Here is a 25,776-nt window from a genome sequence, read left to right as displayed (position 1 = left end):
ATCACCCGCCTCAGCCTCCCAAAGTGCTGGGATTACAGGCGTGAGCCACTGCGCCCGGCAGGATATTTTTGATTTTATGACACAGTGATGCATGGGACACCGCACCATCAATTTAAGTGTAAGTAAACGTCATCTTCCCATTTTACAAAATGAAATCTGTACTGTCTACGCAAATTTAAAAGGTATAGGGGAGGCTGGGCGCAGTGGCACATACCTGTAATCCCAGTACTTTGGGAGGCCGAGGTGGGTGGATCACCTGAGGTCAGGAGTTTGAGACCAGCCTGGCCAACATGGTGAAACCCTGTCTCTACTAAAAATACAAAACTTAGCCAGGTGTGGTGGCGGGCGCCTGTAATCCCAGTGACTCAACACGCTGAGGCAGGAGAATCGCTTGAACCTGGAAGGCAGAGGTTGCAGTGAGCCAAGATCACGCTGCTGCACTGCAGCCTGGGTGACAGAGTGAGACTGCATCTCAAAAAAAAAAACCAGGTGTGGGGGAAAATGGTAGCTAATTAGGTTTCAATGTAAGTTGAACTGCCAAATAAAATTTTAAATGAAAAAAAAAAAGGTGTATTACAAGGGAGAAAAAAACATTCTCTTAAGGAAATTGAAGATATGATTACCAAAGAATTACTTCAACTTCTCTTAAAGTTAGTGTATGCATTTGATAACTTGCTTCATGCCTGCTGGCTGAATTTCAAAACACCAAAATATATAAGTATTAGCTTATCCCCTTTAACCTTCTAAAATGCTTTATGTAATATAAGTACTAGACTAGGAGTTCTTTGAGGATGACAAAAGCAATAACAAAAAACCCAGACCTGCCATATCTTAGAATCCTTGATACCAAATAGAAAGCCTAATATGAAGTTTCTAGAAAATGTATTTCCTCCTTTGAAATGAACTTATATCAGGATTGTGTAATATTATGAAAACATTTCATGCTACCCAAAAAAAGGCCATCACACCACCCAGAAATAAATGTTGTTTAAAAATATTCATACATTTTGGGTGCTCAGGTATGTTTTAAGTAGTAAAATGAGAATTATACTAATTTAAAGGAAAAAATGTAAACCAAAAAAGATCAATATCATGGTACTAATTTTGTTGAAGTGAACTTAGTGAGTGAACTAAGTGTTGATTGAACTTACTATGTAGAAAGAAAAAAAGAATGTGGTACCTTTCTGATGGCTTGACCTGATGCTTTCTTCCCAAGAAAGCTTTCGGAGACTCCAAGAATGGCAGCTACATTTTGTTCTGCTGGACTGAGTTGGCTAAACTACATGGAAAAAGAGCAAATAGATGGAAACATAAAAAAATCCATCATGTGAACCAAATCCAGTATTTCTTTTGATATCACATTCTCATGATTCAGGACACAAAAAAACAAGATAAATATATTTGTAAATATTGCAGGTTTTAAAGTTGTATCATTAGAATATAACATACTCTAGAATTACTTAAAGGCATGGCCACAACTACTGGTTTCCATGGACTATGTGATTATGTTTAATAACGGATGGCTGAGGGGAAGGAGAAGGAAAGGTTTTGAGAGTAATTGCATTATATAGTACCACTTAAAAACAACTTACTTCCTGAATAATGTAAACTCAGCAAGTTGAGAAGAGATGAAGGAAAAAAAAAAAACAGTAATGATTTAAAAATATGACATTACAAATAAAGTTAATTTCCTGCAATTAAAAGATGTACATTACCTCTGCCTAATAAATGTTTTTGTTTCTGTTTTTGCTTTTTTTTTGAGACAGTCTCATTCTGTCACCCAGGCTGGAGTGCAATGGCGTGATCTCAGCTTACTGCAACCTCCACCTCATGGGTTCAAGCCAATTCTCCTGCCTCAGCCTCCTGAGTAGCTGGGACTACTGGTGTGCAACACCATGGCCAGCTAATTTCTGTATTCTTTTAGTAGAGACGGGGTTTCACCGTGTTGGCCAGGCTGGTCTCGAACTCCAGACCTCAAGTGATCCTCCCACCTTGGCCTTCCAAAGTACTGGGATTACAGGCATAAGCCACCACACCCAGCCCTAATGTACATTTATACAAATAGCCTGTTCACAGTAAAATAATAATATACTGTATGTTACCACTTGGCTTTATAATAAGTATGGACAGTTCTACTTTGTGATGGGTTGTAAAATAAATATTCCTTTTCAGTTATTAATATCATTGGGTTTAATGTATTATCATACCTGGCTCTGACTGAGCTCTCATATAATTAAACTCTCAATCATCAGAGATGGTTTTCACTGTTTTCTTTGCATTCTAGGCTTTATAAAAAGCAGTGATCATAACATTAACTTTCTGTGGGGAAACAGGACCATCGATAATCCTTTTTTCTTAACCTTTATTTTTTCAATAACAAATATGTTTATATTTGAGAAAAGTAACATTTCAGTTAAACAAACCATAAATGCTGTTGCCAGATTACAATTTTTAAAAACTGAAAGAAAAAATATCCAGTTCCAAATATATTTTAAGAGAGAAAAAAAGTGAATAATCACTTGATAAAAAGCATATAATAGGCCGGGCACAATGGCTTACACTTGTAATCCTAGCACTTTGGGAGGCCAACGTGGGAGGATCGCTTGAGCCTAGGAGTTTGAGACCAGCCTGGGCAACATGGCAAAGCCTCATCTCTACAAAACAAAACAAAACAGCATGTAATAACTAACAAACGAAGTAGCCTAAGTTGAAAAACGTTATATTCTCACCTGCCTGAAGTATATCATCCAATCAGGGTTACTCTGTGAAACCAGATCATAGGGGGTTGTTAGGTAGATTAGATGAAGAAGGCTTTCAAGCACAAGTCCTTCAAGACCTTTCTTCAAGTCTCTGTAGAGAATGTCACAATAAGCTAAATCTATAGTTCCTAAAAGAAAGATACAAATACTCAATCTTTCACAATTACCAGAGGGGCAAAGACATGGTTTTAAATAAAGTATTGTGTAGAAATTGCTTAAATATAGCAAAAAGTCTTCAAAATCTCTTATAACATCTTATTATATAACTATTTTGGAGGTCATTTTCATAGCACTCATCAACATTTAATATGTACATACCTTCTGATCCAACTATTTTGGGGACTCTAACCCAGAGAAACATTTCCATATGTACCCCAACATACATAGAGATGTCCATGCAGCCTTGTTTATAACAAACAAAAATCAGAAAGAATGCAAATGTCCATCAACATTGAATGGTTAAATAATGGTACATCCACACTACAGATAACTACAGTATTAAAAGAAAAATGAGATAGATTTAAAGAGATTCATCTGATAAGATGTTCATGATATTTTATACATGAGAAAAGCAATTTGGAAAAAAATATTTAAATGATGATTCCATTTGAAAAATACATGCATAAAAATATTTGGAAGAATACATATCAAACTGGTAGTAGTAGCTCCTGAGAGAGTAGAAATGGGAGAGGAGTATGGCATTTTCCTTAGCATAATTCTGAGTTCTTAGGTTTTTTTTTTTTTTTTACCAGCAGACATGTATTATTTTTCATTAAAAAAGAGCCTCAGCCTAGACAACATAGTGAAACCCCACCTCTACTAAAAAGACAAAAATTAGCCAGGCATGGTGGCATGCGCCTGTAGTCCCAGCTACTCGGGGGGCTGAGGTGGGAGAATCATTTGAGCCCAGGAGACAGAGGTTGCAGTGAGCTGAGAGTGCGCCACTGCACTTGAGCCTTGGCAACAGAGCATGTTGTATGGTTGCTGGGCAGGGGAGCATGAAGGAGGGATGCCCACCTTATTCTCTATATACTTCTGCAGTACTTTAATTACTTATAATTCAAAACATTTTTCAACTTTTGAAAGTTGAAGGAGTTTATCAGCTTACAAAATAAGATTACTGCAATTAATATAAAATTATAAACGCAACTTAAAGAAAGTATAATTTTTTATTTTTTTATTTTTGAGACGGAGTCTCACTCTGTTGCTCAGGCTGCAGTGTACTGGCATGATCTCAGCTTAATGCAACCTCTGCCTCCCAGGTTCAAACGATTCCCATGCCTCAGCCTCCCGAGCAGCTGAGACTACAGGCATGTACCACTATGTCTGGCTAATTTTATTTCTGTATTTTAGTAGAGACAGGGTTTCACTATATTGGCCAGGCTGGTCTCAAACTCCTGACTTCAGGTGATCTGCCTGCCTCGGCCTCCCAGAGTGCTGAGATTACAGGCGTGAGCCACTCTGCCCAGCCTAAAGAAAGTATAATTTAATTTTCATTTTTTCCAATGTGTTTCCTGTGATCAATAAGATTTAGGTAAACTCTTACCCTTAAATGAAGCTCGTCCCAACTTTGTAATATGAAAATTATATTGGACCTCCTCTTCAGACTTACAAATAGTGTCTTTTTGTAGGAGTCCTTTTTCTGTCAGGTATCTAAGTGATTCAACAGTTATTTCCCAAAGACTTTTTTCTTTCAATAAAATCTTTTGCTGAACACCAAAAAATGTACCATTCATGAAGTGATAGATGTCATCAAGATTCGTTGCAATCTGAAACAATTCAGGACGTCACTGGAGCATTTTCCTTAACTCAAGGCATCACCTTGAATGCATATTAATCAAGTGATAACTCATTTCCATACCTCAAAGCTATTTAAATAAAAAATTAGTATTAAATCTACACAGTTGCATATATAAATTGATAATAGCAATTTAAAATTAACAAAAAATATAGGGGGATGATAGTTATTATATTCATGCTTTTTATGAAAATATGTACACATTTTTCTTTCCAAAACTCCTTTGAATAAGTCTTTAAATAATTTTTCACAATATCTCCAAAACTGTGCTATTTACTCCCCAACCAATTTTCACTAATTCTTACTCAGCCTCTTCCCTGCACTGCTTTCCACCCACCTGTGAAAACATCCTTTAGCTCTAAAAGTTGCATTAAAAAAAAAAAAGCATGGAAAATACAACAATTTCCACTAAAACAGGGTCAGACAATACTTTGCCTAAAATGTTACCTAAAAATAGTTGATCTCTACCTAATTTTGTCTCTCATATTCCTATCTCCATTTCTTGTTCTTTCACTGCCTTTTTCTCTCCCGCTGTTATTCGCTATTTACAACTTACAATGGCAATCATAAGGAATACTTAACCCTCCATTTAGTATTCAGATGTAGAGTTGGCTCTGAATTAGAATAATTTTTATTAGCCAATTTCAATGAAATCAGCATGTTATACTAAAATATAGTCAATCAATAAGTATATTTCTCTCTCTTACAATTCTGATGCTATTTCAGCTGGAAAATTTAAGTCATAATTTCATGTTAAACCAATATAAGGGGTAAGAAAAATATTATGCGGCACAGACATTTTCTATTTCTTCTTCTCACTTTAATAAAAAATCATTCTTAATATAGTATTCAATTAAGCTAAAATTATACTTTTAAGATATTTAAGAAGTGATACTTGGTTTTTGGATTATTAATGTACTTAGTTTTTGTACTATTTCCTACCTAAATGATTAGATTTAACACTGGAAGAGTGCAGGAGGGCAGAGGAACCTTTACTTGATCCCTCTATCTACCATCATGTCATCTTTCTATCCCTCCCTGATAAAGTTTTTGACATAGTAATTGAAACCCACTGGGCCAGCCTCTGCTTTTGGCTTCTCAAAGCCAGATCTCCACTGATGCCCCAACTTGTAAGTTCACCCACGCTCAGTCCAAAGTTAATTTCATCACCATATCCCAGGTTAAAGAACAAACAAACAAAAACAGGCCAGGTGCAGTGGCTCATGCCTATAATCCTAGCACTTTGGGAAGCTAAGGTGGGAGGACTGCTTGAGGCCAAGAGTTCAAGACCAATCTAATCAACATGGCAAGACCCCATTGCTAAGAAAAAAAAGCCAATTTCATTAATTCAAGTATTTATTAAGTGCCAACCACATGCCAAGCACTAGGATTCAGTGATCTTTTTTTTTTTGAGATGGGGTCTTGCTGTGTTGCCCAGGTTGGTCTCAAACTCCTGGGCGCAAAGAATCCTCCTGTTTCAGCCTCCCAAAGTGGTGGGATTACAGGTGTGAGTCACCACACCTGACCATTCCATGATCTTTTCAAAATTATTTACCTTAATCACTGAAGTGGATGAGAAAACAAACAAAATTAAAAGAAAAAGATTAAATAAAAAATTAGTGTAAAATCTACGCAGCTGCACATATAAAGTTACTGTATAACTTTTTCACTTCGATTATCTCAGATAACAGTAATAAGACAAAAAAATTTTAAAAAATACCTTCAAACCAATCAAAGAGAGAAATAATGTTTGGATTCCCTTGGTGAATTCCTGAACAAGATGGCTGTAACAGTTTTCCAATGGTCTAGTTATTAACTCCAATACCTATAAAGGTCAAAGCAACACCATGCTTTGTGTTATTATTAAAAATAAATGGCATTTAATATAAATATTTTATACTTTACATAAATCTTGTGGAGCCAGAAGACGACCAAAAAAATAAAGACAAAAGAATTTAACATTTGTCCTCATAAAAAAGGATGAAAAACAAATAGGAAAAATATTTTTTCATTGTCTAAAATATATACATTTTCAAACCACTCTTTCTAATTCTTAACCATATAGGAAAGAAAGCATCATTTAAAGAAAATTAGTAATTAATTTTTAAAAGATTATTTCATAAAAGGGCTAGACCAAAGACCAAGAAAAAGACAAAAACAACCAACCAACCAAACTGAGTATTACCTGTTGTTTGTCTTTTTCTTGCAGTATGAGGATACTCTCCCCAATAGTATCTATTCCAGCACGACCAGCTCTGCCAATCATCTGTTTATATTGATTCCTCTTTAAAAATTCCTTAGCAACATAGGGAGCTCTTAAAATAACTCTGTGGAATTAATAAAATTAATTAAAAGTAACACTCTACAATAAACAGCACCAGGCCGGGCGCGGTGGCTCAAGCCTGTAATCCCAGCACTTTGGGAGGCCGAGGCGGGCGGATCACGAGGTCAGGAGATCGAGACCATCCTGGCTAACATGGTGAAACCCCGTCTCTACTAAAAATACAAAAAACTAGCCGGGCGTGGTGGCGGGCGCCTGTAGTCCCAGCTACTCGGAGGCTGAGGCAGGAGAATGGCCTGAACCTGGGAGGCGGAGCTTGCAGTGAGCCGAGATCGCGCCACTGCACTCCAGCCTGGGTGACACAGCGCGAGACTCCGTCTCAAAAAATAAAAAATAAAAAAAAAATAAATAAATAAACAGCACCAATTTAAAAAATTCTTAATTTCATTATATATTTGTGATATTAAATTTAATGACATACTAACACAAAATAATAGATAATTAGTGTTTATGAAGAATCTATGATTTCTCAGGTTTTTACATATATTATCTATAATTCTTACAAAACTCATAGTAATAATATACTTTTTAATTACATAAAATGAAACTCAGTTAAGTGACTTAACCTAAACTAAAAAATCAGTAATTACCAGAGCTATCGTTTGACCTCAAGTCTGCCTAGTTGCAATGCCTACGATCAATCTGTAGCAGTAGTCTTCAAAGTGTTTTGACTTTATACTTCATAAATAAAAAAAGTGACCATACACCATTAACCTATACATAACTATTTATGAATTCTTGTTATTTAGAACCGTATAAAATTGCAGATTTCAGCTGGTTTTGACCTACAAAAATGGTGATTTCAGCCAGGCTCAGTGGCTTATGCCTGTAATCCCAGCACTTTGGAGGGCTGAGGTGGGAGGTTCGCTTGAGTCCAGGAGTTTGAGACCAGCTTGGGCAATACAGTGAGATGCAGTTTCTACCAAAACCAAACCAAAACAAAAAAACTGGTTGGGCATGGTGGTGTGCCCCTGTAGTCCCAGCTACTTGGGAGGCTGAGGTGGGGGGATCACTTGAGCCAAGGAGGTTGAGGCTGTAGTGAGTTGTGATTACATCACTGCACTCCAGCTTGGGCAACAGAGTGAAACCCCATCTCTTAAAAAAAAAAAAAGCGTGATTTCAATTATGTTCATATATACAGAAGTCTATAGTCAGCTAGTCAGCTTTCCTATCCAAAGGGAAGAAAAAATATCTATTGTTTACCTATACTAATCAACTTCCTCTTTATTTATAAATCTCAATATGCAGAAAAGATTACCAAATACTTGAAGAAAACTAATAACATAAAAGAAACATAACATGAATATACAGAATAAATGACCACAAAAACCAGATACTATAGGGAACAGAAGAGAACTTTTAAAAATCCTTCCCAGCACTTTGGGAGGCCGAGGTGGGCAGATCACGAGGTCAGGAGATCGAGACCATCCTGGCTAACATGGTGAAACCCCATCTCTACTAAAAAATACAAAAAACTAGCTGGGCAAGGTGGCAGGCGCCTGTAGTCCCAGCTACTGGGGAGGCTGAGGCAGGAAAATGGCGTGAACTCGGGAGGCGGAACTTGCAGTGAGCTGAGATCCGGCCACTGCACTCCAGCCTGGGCGACAGAGTGAGACTCCATCTCAAAAAAAAAAAAAAAAAGAATCCTAATTAGCATTCATAGAAAATTCCAAAGAGTATTATATCCACAATATAAGAGTAGACTATTGGCTGGGCACGGTAGCTCACACCTGTAATCCCAGCACTTTGGGAGGCTGAGACGGGTGGATCACAAGGTCAAGAGATCGAGATCATCCTGGCCAACATGGTGAAATCCCGTTTCTACTAAAAATACAAAAATTAGCTGGGAGAGGTGGTGCACACCTGTAATCCCAGCTACTTGGGAGGTTGAGGCAGGAGAATCGCTTGAAGCCAGGAGGCGGAGGTTGCAGTGAGCTGAGATCATGCCACTGCACTCCAGCCTGGTGACAGAGTGAGACTTTGTCTCAAAAAATCCAAAAAAAAAAAAACCAAGTAGACTATTATAAGGAAAGAACAAAAGAGAGTTCTTAGCAATAAAAAAATTAATTTAAAAATTCATAAAAAATTTGAAGGGCCGGGTGTGGTGGCTCACACCTGTAAATCTAGCACTTTGGGAGGCTGAGGCGGGTGGATCACCTGAGGTCAGGAGTTCGAGACCAGCCTGGTCAACATGGTGAAACCTGTCTCCACTAAAAACACACAAATTAGCCAGGTGTGGTGGTGGGCACCAGTAATCCCAGCTGCTTGGGAGGCTGAGGCAGGAGAATCGCTTGAACCCAGGAGGTGGAAGTTACAGTAAGCCGAGACCGCACCACTGCACTCCAGCCTGGGCACCGGGCAACCGAGCGAGACTTTGTCTCAAAAAAAAAAAAAAAAGAAAGAAAAGAAAAAAGAAAATTATATTGAAGAATTGAATAATGAATGAGAATAGTTCATGGATACAGGTAAATACTGATTTTCTTTTTTTGAGACAAGGTCTCTCTGTCGCCCAGGGTGGAGTGCAGTGGTACAATCACAGCTAATTGCAGCCTCAATCTCCTGGGTTCAAGCAATCTTCCCACCTCAGCCTCTCGAGCAGCTGGGATCACAAGTGTATGCTACCATACCCAGCTAATTTTTTTAATTTTTTAATAGAGATGAGGTTCTTGCTATGTTGTTCAGGCTGGTCTCAAACTCCTGGGCTCAAGTGATCCTCCCACCTTTGCCTCCCAAAATGCTGGGATTACAAAAAACTGATTTTTTAATATGGAAGGTAAAGTTGAAAAAAATCACATGGCACAAACATGTGCTTACATTCTCACACACTATGAAAAATGTGTAAGAAAAGATATGAAAGCTGAATCTAAGAGGCCTCGATCCTGTCTAAGTGAAATTATAAAAGCAAGGAACAGAGATAATGGGAAGAAAAAGAAATAATTGAAAAAAATTACTCAAAGAGGAAAGGCAAAAAGCTTAGATTAAAAGCATCCACCCAAGTGCTAAGCCCTGTGAATGAAAAGTAGTAATGTTGGGATTGTAAAATCAAACTTCCTGGGTTCAAACCTTGGCTTTAAAACTCATTTGTTGCATATAAAGTTGGGAAAGTTATTTAACTATTCAGTGCCTCAGTTTCCCCTTCTATAATAGGTATGTAATAAAATATGACCTTCCTCACAGAGTTGTTGTGAAGCTCCCTGAAGTCAATGCATGTAAAGTTGTTACTACATGAAGGGGAGGGGAATGTAGTAACTACAACTATTATTATACACCATGAGGAAATTGGAAGGTTAAAGAGAAAAGCCTAAAAGCTTCTGGAAAAGAAAAACAGCAAATCCATGCAGAGACAAAAATGAGCAACATTGGCCTCTAGAAAATATGGAACAATATTTACAAAGTCCCTAAAGGAAAAAAATTCAATCTAGAATTCTTTTCCTAGTGAAGTGTGTGTTAAAGTGTGAGGCCAAAATACAGATATCTTCAACTATGCAGAGAGTCAAAATGTTTTACCCCAAAGCAGCATTCTAAAAAGGATTACTCAAGGAAGGCAAAATTAAAAAAAAAAAAAATCAGAGAAAAAAGATGTGGGATATAAGAGGCAGTGGTAAGCAAAAAACAAGTATGATTTACAGGTAAGTTTAAAGAATTACTATATAAGATGAAAGAAAATTTTAAAACCTGGCACTAAAATTCCAGGTAATTGCAACATTCATGGGGCAGAGTAGAACACATTAAGGACATGCTAAGCCTCTTGTTATGTCCAGGAGAGGATAGTTATTGATTAATTCTAAAGTAATAACAAATGTTTGATTACAACTTAAAATTTTAAGAGTAACCACTGGAATAACAGAAATAGGATATGTAACTTTCATTTTTTTATTCGATTGTCTGAAAAATGGAAAACTTAATCAGAGACAGAAATTGAAAATAAAAGAATGGAAAAGGGTACATACTTGGCAAAAAAAAAAATAAGTCCTGGTATTCAAAGCAAAATTATTAAATGAGCAAAATGAGTACTTATTGTATTGATAAAAGGTATAATTCAGCAATAAGATATTTGAAGTAAACCTTTGTATATCTAAATAGTTTTGAAATATAAAAAGTAATGACTTCTAGAAATGCAAAAAGGAGAAACTGACAACTACATAATTTAAGTAGGAAACTAACACACTTCTCTGAAATTGATAGACCAAGGAATCAAATATAGTAGGAAAATAGAGAAGCTGAAAACACAATGAACAACTGTGATCTCAATGAGATGTATAAAACTGCATATTCAACCGAAAATACATATTTTTTAAACACTCATGGAAAGTTTATAAAAGTTGATCATTTATTAGCAAAATACCCCAGGATCATAAATTATAAAGGGTATAAGTCAATTACACAGGCCCATACCTTTGGTAATAACTGAAAAGGTAATCAAGGATCTGCTTTAAAATATATATATTAGACTCAAATTGCCTTATGGATCAGCTCTCCAAGATTTCAAGGAAATCTCTACATTAAATAAACTCTTTCAGATCATAAAAAAGGTGAAACATTTGCCAACTATTTCTACACAACCAAATTAATAAACCCTAACATCAAAACCAGATATAAAGAGCATAAAAGGATGGAATTCTAAATCAAGAAATCTACTATATTTCATTAAATATTCATTAAAATATTAAAGAAAATAAACCAACCAATCAACTCAGCATATGCTAAAAGAACATTTGCTAAATTCTCAGCCACTATGGAGAAAGCATAAAACAACAAAACTCCTTGCAAGCTAGAGATGGAAAAGTTCTGAGCCTGGTCAACATTTACTTATCTCTTACCTTCGAGCTGGTAGGTTGACACCTGCTGCTAGGGTAGATGTGCAGGTAAAAAGACAGAGCACTCCTGTGGAGTAGGCCTCCTCCAAGAGTTTCCTTTCATCACTTGTTAAGCCACTATGGTGATAGGCAACTCCAAATGGGATAGTGCGCTTTAAAACAGGACACAGGTTGCCATTGCCAATATTCTTCAAGTTCTTAATTACCTCACATTTTTCTTTCTCCTTGTGCTTCAGATATTCCCTATGAAAAAGATCTGTTAGAAATATGAACCCTTGATCTTTTAGTGACAAAATTCCTACCATTTTCATTTTAGTAGATGCTAATGTAAACATTCTTTAATGTACTATTTTCATTGAGTTAAGTACATTAAATGTTCTTAGAATTTTGATTCTGACTTCATTAACTATTAGGCAGTCTCTCAATCTTTCTGTGGATTACAGAACCTTGTGAAAATCTTATCAAAACTAAGGAAAGGTGGGGTGCGATGGCTCACGCCTGTAATCCCAGCACTTTGGGAGGTGGAGGCAGAAGGATTGCTTGAGCCCAGGAGTTCGAGATCAGTGTGGGTAACGAAGTGAGACCACCGACCAACAAAAAACAACAAAAATTAGCCAGGCATGGTGGTGCGTGCACCTGTAGTCCCAGGTTACAGGGGAGGATGAGGTGGGATGATTGCTTGAACCCAGGAGTTCGAGGTTGCAATGAGCTATGAACTTACCAGCCTGGGTGACAGAGCAAAGCCAAAGCCCCGTCCAAAAAAAAAAGGAAAAATACAACAATTTACATAAATATAACACTTTACATATAATTTCAGAGGGTTTGTGGATTTCCCGAAATTCATTCCTGTACTTCCTTTGAATCCATGGACACCAGGTGTAGACCTTTGCTCTGGATGTTATAGCTGTTTTTTCTTTATAATATATGTCTTTATAGGGAATAGTTTTTTTAAGACATAAATTTTCTTCTCTGAAGATGGAAACATATATATTATTAAATCATACTTCTATGGTAAAACACTGTCTAAACACTAGCACTTTAGAAACTTCATTCATATCCTGCAATGTTTCCATCACTTAGCCAGTGTCTCCATCTTACTACCTTGAATTATTCTAAGAAAATGAATGATTTACTGAGAATACTTTTTTTCAATAATTTAATGTCCTTAAGCTTTTATAATCAAAATCGTTGTAAAAGCAGACTGTTACCAAAATGAGTGACTCCTTCCTGTTATCCCAAACATTTTTATCTTTTGCTATTCAATAAATTTAAGTCTATCTTAGACCAATCCATGACAGTAGGATTGAAAGAGGAGGTAGGGGTTGACAAGATTAGCATTCAGGTTAATAGACTATGAATAGTGATACAGCATTAGCTAAGGAGATGAAAGAAATTTCAGAAGATGATAAAACCACACATGAGACAAACAGGTGCATAAAAAACTGAACTGTTAGTACTTAAAGTAACTTCATACTTATCTCTATGAATATGACAGAGCCAATATTAAGACACTACAAAATTACAAGCCAACACATTTCTTACTCAGGAAATTATATCCAAATGTCCATACAACTTAAGTGTGAAGTTTACTAAGAAAACAAAGGCAGGCCAGGTACAGTGGCTCACGCCAGTAATTCCAGCACTTTGGGAGACTATGGGGGGCGGATTGCTTGAGCTCAGGAGTTCAAAACCAGCCTGGGCAACATGGTGAAATGCTATCTCTACCAAAATTACAAAAAATTAGTTGGGAGTAGTGGTGTGTGCCTGTAGTCCCAGCTACTTGGGAGGCTGAGGTGGGAGGATCACTTGAGCCCAGGAAATGGAGGCTGCAGTGAGCTGTGTTTGTGTCACTGCATTCTAGCATAGGTGACAGAGTGAAACCCTGTCTCAGGAAAAAAAAAAAAAGGAAAAGAAAAAAAAAAGGCAATGGAAGATACAATTCATCTCCACAGTGGTAAACAGCGATTAGTCCTTTGACTGACTAAACCAGTGGTTCCTGTCTTTGGCTATATGTTGGACTTGCCTGGGGAGCTTTACAAAATGATATCTGGGTATCACTCCCAGAAATTCTGATTTATCTAAGATGTAGCCTGGGCTTTGGAATTTTTAAAAGCCTCCATGATGATTCACTATGCAGCCAAGGTTTTGAATCACTGACCTAAGCCATTATATTACTTAACATTCTCTTACATGTTACCTTAGAGTTTTCTTTTTCTTTCCTTTTTTTTTTTTTGATGGAGTCTTGCTCTGTCACACAGGCTGGAGTGTAGTGGTGCGATCTCAGCTCACTGCAACCTCCGCCTGCCAGGTTCAAGAGATTTTCATGCCTCGGCCTCCCCAATAGCTGGGATTACACGTGCAAGGCACCGCACCCAACTAATTTTTTGTATTTTTAGGAGAGATGGGGTTTCATTATGTTGGCCAGGCTGGTCTTGAACTCCTGACCTCAAGTGATCCGCCCACCTCAACCTCCCAAAGTGCTGGGATTACAGGCATGAGCCACAGCACCCAGCTACCTTAGAACCCATTTCTCTGGCTATTTCACATGTGATTTTCACAGTTAAAATTTCTTTCTTCAAGGTCAAGGCCTTTAGTATACTGTAACAACTCAATATGATGTTTTGCGAGGCATAATTAGTGTTTGCCCAATCAACATAATACACAGTCTGTAATTCATAATAAAAATAAAACAGGATATTTAAAAAAATTAACATACTTGCTTAAAAATTTGCATATCATTTCTGCTACATTTTCACAGTTCTTCTTACTAGGACAAAAAACTAAGCAGGAATAATTGGGAATAACTTCTGTAACCAATGCTACCAAGTGATCAGGATCCATCTTTTTTAGGGTATCAGAATACTGCAAAACAACAGGATGTAGGAACAAGGTGGTTAGTAAACATGAAACCCTGTCGTCATAAAACACTAAAATTTACATAGTAGACATTAACATTTTAATACACCAATATCTGAACCACATGGTCCATAAATTATTCTTCTGTTGTTGTTAAATGAATAAGCATTTACAGAAGAGGTTTCCAAATTTTCTTGGTTCACAGCCCCAATGCCAAAAGAAATACTTAACAGTTTTGTTAATTAAATAGTGAGGTCCAAACAACTTAATAAATATGTACTTCATCACAACTTAGTAGCTGTTAGAATAAATAATACATATCAGTTGAATGAAAAAATATTTTTATTTCATTTTTAAATAACCACAACAGCTCACTAATGGGATGTGTGTACCACTTGGTACTGTCTTTCAAACTCTGGAATAAGACTGGACACAGCTATTCTTTTCTGTTCCAGATTGATTTTCACACAGTACTTACAGCAACCGCAAAAACCCCAACTTCACAAAGATATGATGTCATAGAAAAGAATATGGTGTGATCTAATGTTAAAATTGGAAATGAGCTATCTTGAACTGGTAGTCTGCATGGTGTCCAACAAATGTCAAGCATCAGCTGTGTCTCGCAAGAATGTAAACTATTCTACGGAACCCACTGGAAACTTCTGTGGTGCCCCAGACACAAAGTCTGGTAACCTGGAATTTAAAGGTTATCAACGTTACCTTATAATTAAGGAGGCGTGAAAAAGTCATGCCATTCTCAGCTTTGCTGTCAATTTCATATATTGTATCATTTATTTTCAGATATTCTTTTAATTCAACCTTGAATTAAAAGGACATTTGCAATTAATACCACATATAAATTCCTCTTTCCAGAGTTTTAAATGTTATAAAATAGGTTAAAAAAGGACAGCTATAAAAGATTTTAGCTTTTCTAAGATATATAAAACATGCTTCAACTTAAAAGTTCTTGCTTTACCATTTCTTGTTCTTCTTCTTTTTTGGTCTCTTTTTCCCTTTAAATCAAAATAGGGATCAATATCCTTGAAGAAATATGTTTGAATTAAGTAAACATCATATCCAAAAAGAAACCACACACTTCTGTATTTGTCACGAAAAGTGTCAGTCTTGGTGTTCTTATCTTTTACTAAGGTGTTACCTGTCTTATGTCTCAAGATCTAAAACTTTGTCTTTTTTCTTTTTTTCTTTTGAGACAGAGTCTCACTCTATCACCCAGGCTGGAGTGCAGTAGCATGATCACAGCCCACTGCAGCCTCAACCTCCAGGGCTCACGCTATCCTCCCACAGCCTCCCGAGTGGCTCGGATGACAGGCATGCACTACCACACCAGGCTAATTTTTATAGAGATAGGGTGCCTCTATGTTACTCAGGCGGGTCTTGAACTCCTGGGCTTGAGCAATCCTCACACCACAGCCTTTCAAAGTGCTAGGATTACTTATTACTCATCAGTTTTAATTCTAAAATCAGTTTTAATTCTAAATACCACCACATCATTTTCAGTATTTGTAGACAAAAACAGTTTGTAAACACAGCTCATTGCATTTTATTAATAACAATAACAATGTCTAATGTGGCAATTAACTTCAAAAAATCTCTCTCGAAAATGTTCATATCTGGTACAAATGTAAAAACACCTTTTTTTTCTTTTTGTTTTTTGGAGATAGCGTCATCACTCTGTAGTCCAGGCTGGGGTGTTGTGGCACAAACACAACTTACTGTATCCTAGACCTTCTGGGCTCAAGTGATCCTCCCACCTCAGCCTCTCAAGTAGCTGGGACTATATGTGAGCACTACTATTCCCTAATTTTTTTTTTCTCTGTCGCAAGGCTGGAGTGCAGTGGCGCAATCTTGGCTCACTGCAACCTCCACCCTACTAGGTTCAAGCGATTCTCCTGCCTCACTCTCCCAAGTAGCTGGGACTACAGGCATGCGCCACCATGCCCAGCTAATTTTTGTACTTTTTAGTAGAGACAGGGTTTCACCATGTTGGCCAGGATAGTCTCGATCTCTTGACCTCATGATCCGCCCGCCTTGGCCTCCCAAAGTACTGGGATTACAGGTGTGAGCCACTGCACCCAACTGCCCTAATTTTTTAATTTTTTGTAGAGATGGGAGTCTTGCCATGTTGCCCAGATTGGTCTTAAAACTCCTGGACTCAAGCAATCCTCCTGCCCCTGCCTCTTTAAGTGTTGGCATTGCAGGTCTGAGCCACTGCACCCGGCTAAAACATCAAATTTCAAATTAAAATTTGGCAATTAAAAAAAATTATTTTCTGAAAACCGACTTAGACACTGAAAACCTATTTAGATACAAAACATACACATTAGTACTGCACACAAATATATACACATTACAAACTATTTTCAAATAACTACAAATTACATTTGTTTACTTTCTTCGAGCATTTTGAGAATGCTGCTATTGAGGAGTTTACACGTAAATCCATGTGAAGCCTTTACTTTTAAAAAAAGTATTATAACTACTAACATATAAATATTTTAAAATATTTAAATTTTAAGATAAATTTTTTAATGTGCCAATAACTCAAAACATGTCTCACTAAAATTTTGCCAAATAAAAAAATGTAGTTTAAAGAATAAGGAGTGAAAAAATAAAATGGGGGTCTGGGAAAACTCATTCAATGAATGTTCACTGAGGGCCTGTGGGCCAGGCTATAGATACATTAGTGACCCAACCCAAGATCCCTGACCTAGACACAAACTCTTAAATTCTCTATACACAACCTCTTATTGGTATATCGTCATGGTGAGTAAAATTTGCCCCTTTGGTACTCTATAGAATTATTTAAATCCTATGTTTACTACTTTCATTTCTAAGTTAGATGAATACAAAACAAATCAATACAGTGCAAACCTTAGGTACATACTGGTCTAAATTGACTGGTATAATATTCTGCTTGAAGAAACTTTTGTAGGTCTTCAACATTGTTTAATGTTGCACTCATACCAATAATTTGAGTTGTTCCTAAAACACAAACAAACAAAAGCCAAAGTGTTAAGGAAAATATATTATGTAATATATCATAAAGTAATTTTAGCAAATCTTTTGTGCTCTGAATTCTTCCTGAGTGATCTGGGAAAGGGGTGGGAGAAGTAAGTAAGAAAAATACAAATAGCTGGGTGCCAACTTTGGGAGGCTGAGCTGGGAAGATCGCTTGAGGCCAGGACTTCAACACTAGCCTGGGCAACACAGTAAGACCTCATCTCTACAAAAAACTTAAAAATTACCTGGGCATGGTAGTGCACATCTGTAGTCCCAGCTACTTATGAGACTGAGGTAGGAGGATCGCTTGAGCCCAGGAGGTCAAGGCTGCAGTGAGCCATGATCGTGTCACTGCACTGTAGCTTGGGCAACAGTGAGACCTGACCTCTTAAAAAAAGAAAACTACAAATATATTACCAGAGTATTAATCTGGCATTTGAAGAATGAAATTTTTCAGGTATCCTGAAAGTTACTACTTAGAAGTTTATCGAGTTTTAAATTTGGCAAGAAGTAGGATATTAAGGCTTCTAAACAATAATAATGAGTATAAATTTGCTTTTAACTGTCTATCTGGATCCCCTTTACGAAAAGCATGATATGTTCCACAGGTATGGCTATAGACAGACGTACAGTTAGTAGGATAGAGGGCTAAATGAGTCTCCAACTCTTGGCCCATGAAAAGTCCTTTATGAGATCTTGCTATCAAGCTAACTTTTAATTTTATTTATTTATTTATTTATTGAGACAGAGTCTTGCTCTGTTGCCCAGGCTGGAGTGCAGTGGCATGATCTCGGCTCACTGCAACCTCCACCTCCTGGGTTCAAGCGATTCTCCTGCCCCAGCTTCCCGAGTAGCTGGGACTACAGTTTTTGGTGATGTTATTGCTTTAAATAAAGGTGGAGTGAAGCTTATGAAGCCATATGACATCCTGGGCAATACAAAATGGATACTTTCTATAGACTTAGCTATTGAATGAAAACCCAAATAGGCCTTCCTTGCAAATGTTTCTTCATTGCTCCTATGTCTTGAAATAGTCATTCAAGAAACTGGCTGAAAGAGAAATAATTGGGAGTATCCTTCTCATTCTATAAGGATAGACTATGAAGCTGAAGAGGTGGGCATGGGGCCAAATCAAGAAAGGCTGTACTAAGAAATTAGGGATTTATGCAGAAAGCAAAGGGAAGCTATTAAAGAATGGTAAACAGTAAAATAAACTAATAGGATTTATATTTTGGGAAAGATCATTCTACTTGCGCTAAAGAAAGATGGATTTGGTGGATGAAGGGCAGTGGGTAGACAGAAGAACTTGGTGATTTCTGTGGCAATTCAGGTAGAAAGGATGAGGTACTGAACTAAAGACTTAGTGGTAATGAGGGATAGGAGAGAGAGAAGTAAAAATATATTTATGAGGTAAACCAGATAGGATTTGGTTGCTGATAGAATATGTAGGATCCTGGCTTGGCTGGCTGGAGAGTGCTGGTTGAGAATTCAGGCTGAAGAATGGCTTTGAAGGCAATGAGTTGGGCTCAGACTAAGCCTTAGTTAGGCTTAGCTGTTCATAGAATAGTCAAATAGGAATGCTCTAAAATACAGGCTTGATGAAAGCAGGGACTGTTTTATTCACTGCTGTATCCCTAGCACTTAAAATAGTGCCTAGCACACAGTAGGTGATCAATATTTTTTTGAATGAACAATTACAAAATGCTATAACCTGCTTAAATATTATTGCTGTTGAAATTTTTTAAATACTTTTTAAGATTTGACCTTTATAGTTAAATTTTCCATATATATGGTAAATATTGCAATAGCATATCAATAGTAGGTTATGACATTTAGAATAAATTTTTCATATACTTTAAAGACTACCTGATGCTGTAAAATAGCTCCTTAAAGTGACCTATTTAAATGTAGTGCTTTACAATATTATTATTATATTTATATTATATATATTATTATGGTGGTGATGAAGATAGCCGCAGTAGCAGCGGCAAACCCTTACTGAATGCAGTGTGCTAAGCACTGCTGAATGCAATACATGTGTTAACTCACACAATCCTTACAACAATTCCATCAGGCTGGTACCATTATTATCCTTGTTTTACAAATAAAGAAACACTGGGGTTGAGAGATGTGCCTGGGCACACATAGCTGTTAAGTGGCGGATAATAATAGAGGACTTCTTCAAATACCAATTTCATTTACCTTCAAAATTCTATACATTAGAAATTTTAAAACAAAGGCAAAAAGCTTAAGTATCTTGCTTTAGGTTACATAATGCAGCTAGTGATAGAATTAAGTGTTTTATAAGTCTCTTGATTATAAATCAATTCATGACCTCATTTAAAAAATACTTACTGCTAGTGTAGAGGATTTTTGCTAGGGTCATTTCCAGTGTAGCTCCACGGCTTCCTTCACCAATCATGTGCAACTTCGAGATTTTTTTAAAAAAGGCAAAGAAGTAAATCTTCATATAATGCTCATATAAAACATGGATATATTCATATGAAATTTGTTTGTAAAGAGTTGCTTATAACTCTCAAGTATTTTGAATATAACTATAATACATGTATATTATTTCACTGGTATTTAGGATAATGAGCTTTTTATACAAAATCCTTATAAATCTGGGATTCATAAGTACTATTAAAAAAATTTTTTTTTTGAAATGGAGTTTGGCTCTTGACCCCCAGGCTGGAGTGCAATGGTGCAATCTTGGCTCACTGCAACATCCACCTCCTGGGTTAAAGTGATTCTCCTGCCTCAGCCTCCCGAGCGGCTGGGATTACAGGCGCCCACCACCACGCCCAGCTAATTTTTGTATTTTTAGTAGAGACAGGGTTTCATCTGTTGGCCAGGCTGGTCTTGAACTCCTGACCTCAAGTGATTCACCTGCCTCGGCCTCCCAAAGTGCTAGGATTACAGGTGTGAGCCACCACGCCCGGCCTATAAAATTGTATACTGCACACATATGTGTTCACACTTTAAGAAACACTTGACACAAAACCAAATTTAAGATTATCAAGCATAGAATGTCTTCACCTATATTGTCTATATGTTAAAATAAATTTATTTTTATAGAGGTCCTAAGGTACTAAGCAGATCCACACAATAACCAGAATAATAAATATTTAGTATAATAAAAATGTTGACAAATTACAAAAGTATTAACCAACCTCATCTACAACAACCAGACCCAGACTGTCAATTCTTCCAGTTTCAATCAAGGAGTTCACCAAGCTATGTCCTTTTTCAATAGTGGCAATATATAGCGATTTCTTTTCCCTTCTTTTCGTTGGAGGAAATCTTCCTTTGCTTCCAGCATATTCTTCAACAAAGAAACCAAGTTCTACACCAAAACTTGACAAACCTGAAATCTAGAATATTAGTTACAATAAAGAAAAACAGGCCAGGCATTGTGGCCAATGCCTGTCATCCCAGCAACTTGGGAGGCTGAGGTGGGAAGATCACTTGAGCCCAGGAGGGTGAGACTAGCCTGGGCAATGCAGTGAGAACTCATCTCTATAAAAAATAAAAAATTTGCTGGCCATCGTGGCACAGGCCTGTAGTCTCAGCTACTCGGGAAGCTGAGGTGGGAGGATTCCTTGAGCCCATGGAATTGAGGTTGCAGTAAGCCTTGGTCATGCCACTGCACTCCAGCCTGGGTGACAGAGCAAGACCCTGACTCAAAAATAAATAAATAAATAAATAAATAAATAAATAAACAAAACCAAAAAACACAGATAAAAACTCCATTAGATGTTCATGGGGTTCAAAAAAGCTTGTAGTGTTTAATACCCATCAAATAATGTTTAATAGCCATCAACAGGAACAAGGTCACAGGTAAGACATACATAAGAAATGCTGTAATGTCTTGATCTTTGCAAAACAAATGCAACTCCTAAAATACATGTGAAAATAAATTTCAACTGTCTCCTTTGATGTCAAAAAGCATCAGGGGCATGGTGGCTCATGCCTGTAATCTCAGCATTTTAGGAGGCTGAGACAGGTGGATCACTTGAGGTCAGGAGTTTTAGATCAGCCTGGCTAACATGGTGAGACACCATCTCAACTAAAAATATAAAAATTAGCCGGGTGTGGTGGCGTGTGCCTGCGATTCTGGCTGCTGGGTGGGGGGTGGGGCATGAGAATTGCTTGAGTCTGGAAGGCAGAGGTTGCAGTAAGCTTAGATCACACCATTGTACTGCAGCCTGGGGGGCAGAGCAAAACTCCGTTCTGAAAAAAAAAAAAAAAAAAAAAAAAAAAAGATCAGAATAACTCATTTTAATAATAGTTTCTGCTTGAAAAAGCAAGGTAAGGCCGGGCACAGTGGCTCACACCTGTAATCCCAGCACTTTGGGAGGCCAGAGTGGGAGGATCACTTCAGGTCAGAAGTTCGAGACCAGCCCATTCAACATGATGAAACCCCATCTCTACTAAAAATACAAAAAGTAGCCCAGTGCGGTGGCGCACGTCTGCAATCCCAGCTACCTGGGAGGCTGAGGCAGGAGAATCACTTGAACCCAAGAGGCAGAGGTTACAGTGAGCAGAGATTGTGCCACTGCACTCCAGCTGGGGCAACAAAGGGAGACTCCATCTCAAAAAAGAAAAAGCAGGGTAAATAGTAATAGAACATTTAAGATGATGTTTAATCCAATAGTTCAGAAAATGTAAAACTTTCAGCAACAGGTAATTAGTATTTGAAGAGATTTTAAGTAGTGTATACTACTTTTATGTATCCTAAAAATATTAATTCTCCATCAAGAGATACTTCTCACCAGGCGCAGTGGCTCATGCCTGTAATCCTAGCACTTTGGGAGGCTGAGGTGGGCGGATCACTGGAGATGAGGAGTTTGAGACCAGCCTGGCCAACATGGTGAAACCCCATCTGTACTAAAAATACAAAAATTAGCTGGGCATGGTGGCACAGGCCTGTAATCCCAGTTACTCGGGAGGCTGAGGCAGGAGAATTGCTTGAACTTGGGAGGCGGAGGTTGCAGTGAGCCAAGATCGTGCCACTGCACTCCAGCCTGGGTGACACAGCAAGACTCCATCCCAAAAAATAAATAAATAAATAAATAAATAAATAAATAAATAAATAAATAAAATTTTTAAAAAAGAGGTACTTCCCAACAATACAAAATTACTACATTTAGGCTAGTTTTCAGATCTTAATGTCAAAGTATCAGCAAATAACATTTGTTTTAAAACACACACGCGCACACACACACACACACACACCTTTTCTTGGACAATTGCCACATATGGAAGAATCATTAAAACATCTTTCCGACAGCAAAGCAGTTCTTGTAGCATTAAAATCTCAGCTACGAGGGTTTTTCCACCACTTGTTGGCAATGAATATATTAAATTTTTTCTTTCTTGCACAGAATTCAATGTTAAACAAGTATGTTGCCATTCTGTGGAATTTAAAAAAAAAGGCATTATTTTCTCCTTCCAACCTTTGAAACTCAAAAGTTTTCTAAGAAAAAAATAAAATCCCTTCCTGTGGGGCAATCTTCTCATAAAGATAAATGTAATTATAACCAATGGCACATGTCAAAAATCCCAAATGTGCAAGTAGTACAGCCAGTGAGCCTAGTTCAGGCCTAGGCAACAAGGTGGGCAACCAGCCCATTTATTCACCAGCTGCAGACATGGGTCCAATATTACAGCAGGGCAGGTAGCAGCCTTGTGGACAAGGAGTGCCATCTGGGATATCAGAGGAACAAAGGGACAGTACAAGGACCTATGTGAATTCTAATGTCTTCCTCTTATGTTCTGCAAGGAGATTATGTAAGCTTCCCTTCCTCATTCAGCCAAAAGCCATCTCAGAGAGAAGTGTAGGGGGAAGAGGGAAACAAACCTATTAGGTTTTACACAAACCAATAAAAACTTTAACTAGCTCTCATGGAGACCTGAATTTTGAATGGGTCCAAAACCATTTTAAACGGTTAAGACTGTTTAAACCACAAAAGACTAGAATTATTAACTGGCACATCTAGGATTCCCACAATTAGGCAAGGCGGGATTCATGAAAATAGATCAGATCCAAGATATTATGTGAAAACTAGTATTAATTACTCTGTAGGATAATTTGACAATAAAAATCATCAAAAGTCTTTAAAGATGTGCTTCAGTGTTTTATCACTAGAAAAATGAGCAAAAAATTTAAGACATTTCACAGCAGATGGCAAATGGCCAATAAATAGATGGTCAATAAACAGCAGAAATGCAAGTGGCCAATAAATACATGAGAAGATGCTCAACTGTTCTCTACTGGGTTGGCAAAATTAATTTTTAAAATAAAAAACAAGTAACTACCAAAAAAGAAAAAGCCCCACACATGTAAAATCCAGAGCTGACTAACGTGGGGGAAAAACAGCCAATCTCATGTGTGGTTGTGAGAACACAAACTGCTAGAATCCTTGTGGAAAGTAACCTAGTATTAAAAATAGAACTGCACATTGCCTTTGATCTGGCAGTATTACTTTTGGGATTCTACATCTACAGAACGGAAGCCAAAGCATATAAAGATTATTTGCAGGATGTTCACACAGCATTGTTGGTAGGTGACAAAGTGCCATGGTGGCAGGGGTAAAGGCTGAATAAATTATTGTACAATCATCCAATGTGATTCTTTGCAGTTTAAAAATGAACTGTAGATGGATCTATGTATGTTCAATATACAGGTAAGTATATATATATAAAAAAAAAAGCAGATCATTGGCCCGGAGTGGTGGATCACGTCTGTAATCCCAGCACTTTGGGAACCTAAGGCAGGAGGATCACTTGCAACCAGGATTTCAAGATGAGCCCATCTCTATTAAAAAAAAAAAAAAAAAGTTATATCTGAAAGACAGTTACAAGTGACTTTAACTTATTGTGCTTTTGGTGATTCCCAAATACTACAAGTGACTGTGAATATGTTTTCTTTAAAAATATTTCAAAAATACTTAAATTTAATACTGAATAAATATTGAAAAATACTTCCGATTGGTATCACCCGAGTTATCAAATTAGATGTTTATGCCAAAATATAATGTAACCATAGCCACATTTTATCCAATTCAGATTTTTAAGTATAACATGACAAAATAATATATATGAATATAATCTTCACATCAAAAAAATAAATTAGCCAGGTACAATGGCTCATATCTGTAATTCCAACGCTTTGGGAGGCTGAGAGGAGTTCAGGGCCAGCCTAGGCAACAAAATGATACCCTATCTCTACAAAATACAAAAAAATTAGCCGGCTAGGATGGCACATGCCTATAGTCCCCACAACTTCGGAGGCTGAAGTGGGAGGATTGCTTGAGCCTGGGAGGTTGACGCTGTAGTGAGCCATGATCATAGACTGCGAGGTCGTACTCCTAGAGGTTCTGATGCAGTAGGTCTGGGGAAGTGTCTGAGAACACGCGCTTCAACAAATTTCCAGGTGACACTGATGCTGCACTCCAGGAACCACACTTGAGAACCACTGCTTTAGCTTAATAAAAAGCAGCACATGTATTTATGCTTTAATCTGTCATGTTATTAAGCCAGATTTAAAGGTAAAAAGATTTTAAAAGTTGTTATTTACTGAAGTTCTTACTTAGAAGCTACCAATATAATTACTGACAATCATTACCAGCATCTAATTTGGCATGTCCTTAACACAGCCTCTAACTTGCAAAAAATTTATCCCTTTTTATAGACAAGGAACTAGGCCCAGAGTGCTAAAGTTGCATTGTTAAGTGACAACCCCCAGCAGCTGAGAACCTACCAGAGTGTACCAGGCACAGTGCTAGTTAAGAAAAAGGTGAGTTAGATAGAGCCCTGTCCTCAGGGTGTTCATTCTGGCAGACTAAACAAAAAGCAAGGTGCTAGGAGAAAAGCAGAGAAGAAAGTTAACATCTACTTCCAGGGTAATACACACCATTAGCTCTTAAACCATGAACCTCACAATTTAGATTCTTGTAGAGTCTTTTATCAGACTTTGTTTCCTGTAGTTCTGCTCCAACCTGACTGTCTTCTCCCTAAGAACCCAAGTTTTCATATCATTCATAAGATCCCAACAGGAGTTCCAGAAAACTCATGAAGTGGAAGGTTGATGGGCTGACTTTCCAGTATGGCAGCAACTGTCCCTTATTTGTCTGAAATGACACGTTTCTGAAATACATGCAAGGACCCTGGATTTTTTAA

General features: G+C 37.4%; 1 protein-coding gene across 4 annotated transcripts in view; it reads right to left on the bottom strand.

The window, feature by feature from the left end:
- The window catches only part of HELQ (helicase, POLQ like), a 47,580-nt gene that overhangs the window by 18,058 nt on the left and 3,746 nt on the right, over nucleotides 1-25,776 (bottom strand). The window contains exons 3-14 of one of the 4 annotated variants that reach the window (XM_025386012.1): nucleotides 22,831-23,009; nucleotides 20,766-20,966; nucleotides 19,948-20,020; nucleotides 17,464-17,574; nucleotides 15,292-15,390; nucleotides 14,432-14,577; nucleotides 11,719-11,958; nucleotides 6,743-6,884; nucleotides 6,278-6,382; nucleotides 4,306-4,528; nucleotides 2,730-2,887; nucleotides 1,181-1,279 (exon numbers count right to left, since the gene is read on the bottom strand). In XM_025386012.1, the coding sequence (XP_025241797.1) occupies nucleotides 1,181-1,279; nucleotides 2,730-2,887; nucleotides 4,306-4,528; nucleotides 6,278-6,382; nucleotides 6,743-6,884; nucleotides 11,719-11,958; nucleotides 14,432-14,577; nucleotides 15,292-15,390; nucleotides 17,464-17,535 (1,284 nt within the window). In that variant the 5' untranslated portion in view covers nucleotides 17,536-17,574; nucleotides 19,948-20,020; nucleotides 20,766-20,966; nucleotides 22,831-23,009. The remainder of the gene's footprint in view (nucleotides 1-1,180; nucleotides 1,280-2,729; nucleotides 2,888-4,305; nucleotides 4,529-6,277; nucleotides 6,383-6,742; nucleotides 6,885-11,718; nucleotides 11,959-14,431; nucleotides 14,578-15,291; nucleotides 15,391-17,463; nucleotides 17,575-19,947; nucleotides 20,021-20,765; nucleotides 20,967-22,830; nucleotides 23,010-25,776) is intronic. The other 3 variants (XM_025386010.1, XM_025386013.1, XM_025386011.1) reach the window with 3 other exon arrangements.

Source organism: Theropithecus gelada, chromosome 5 (genome assembly GCF_003255815.1).
Source record: "Theropithecus gelada isolate Dixy chromosome 5, Tgel_1.0, whole genome shotgun sequence".
NCBI lineage: Eukaryota > Metazoa > Chordata > Mammalia > Primates > Cercopithecidae > Theropithecus > Theropithecus gelada.
The sequence above is the reverse complement of the archived record's forward strand: the minus strand, read 5'-3'. Positions and strand labels throughout refer to the sequence as shown.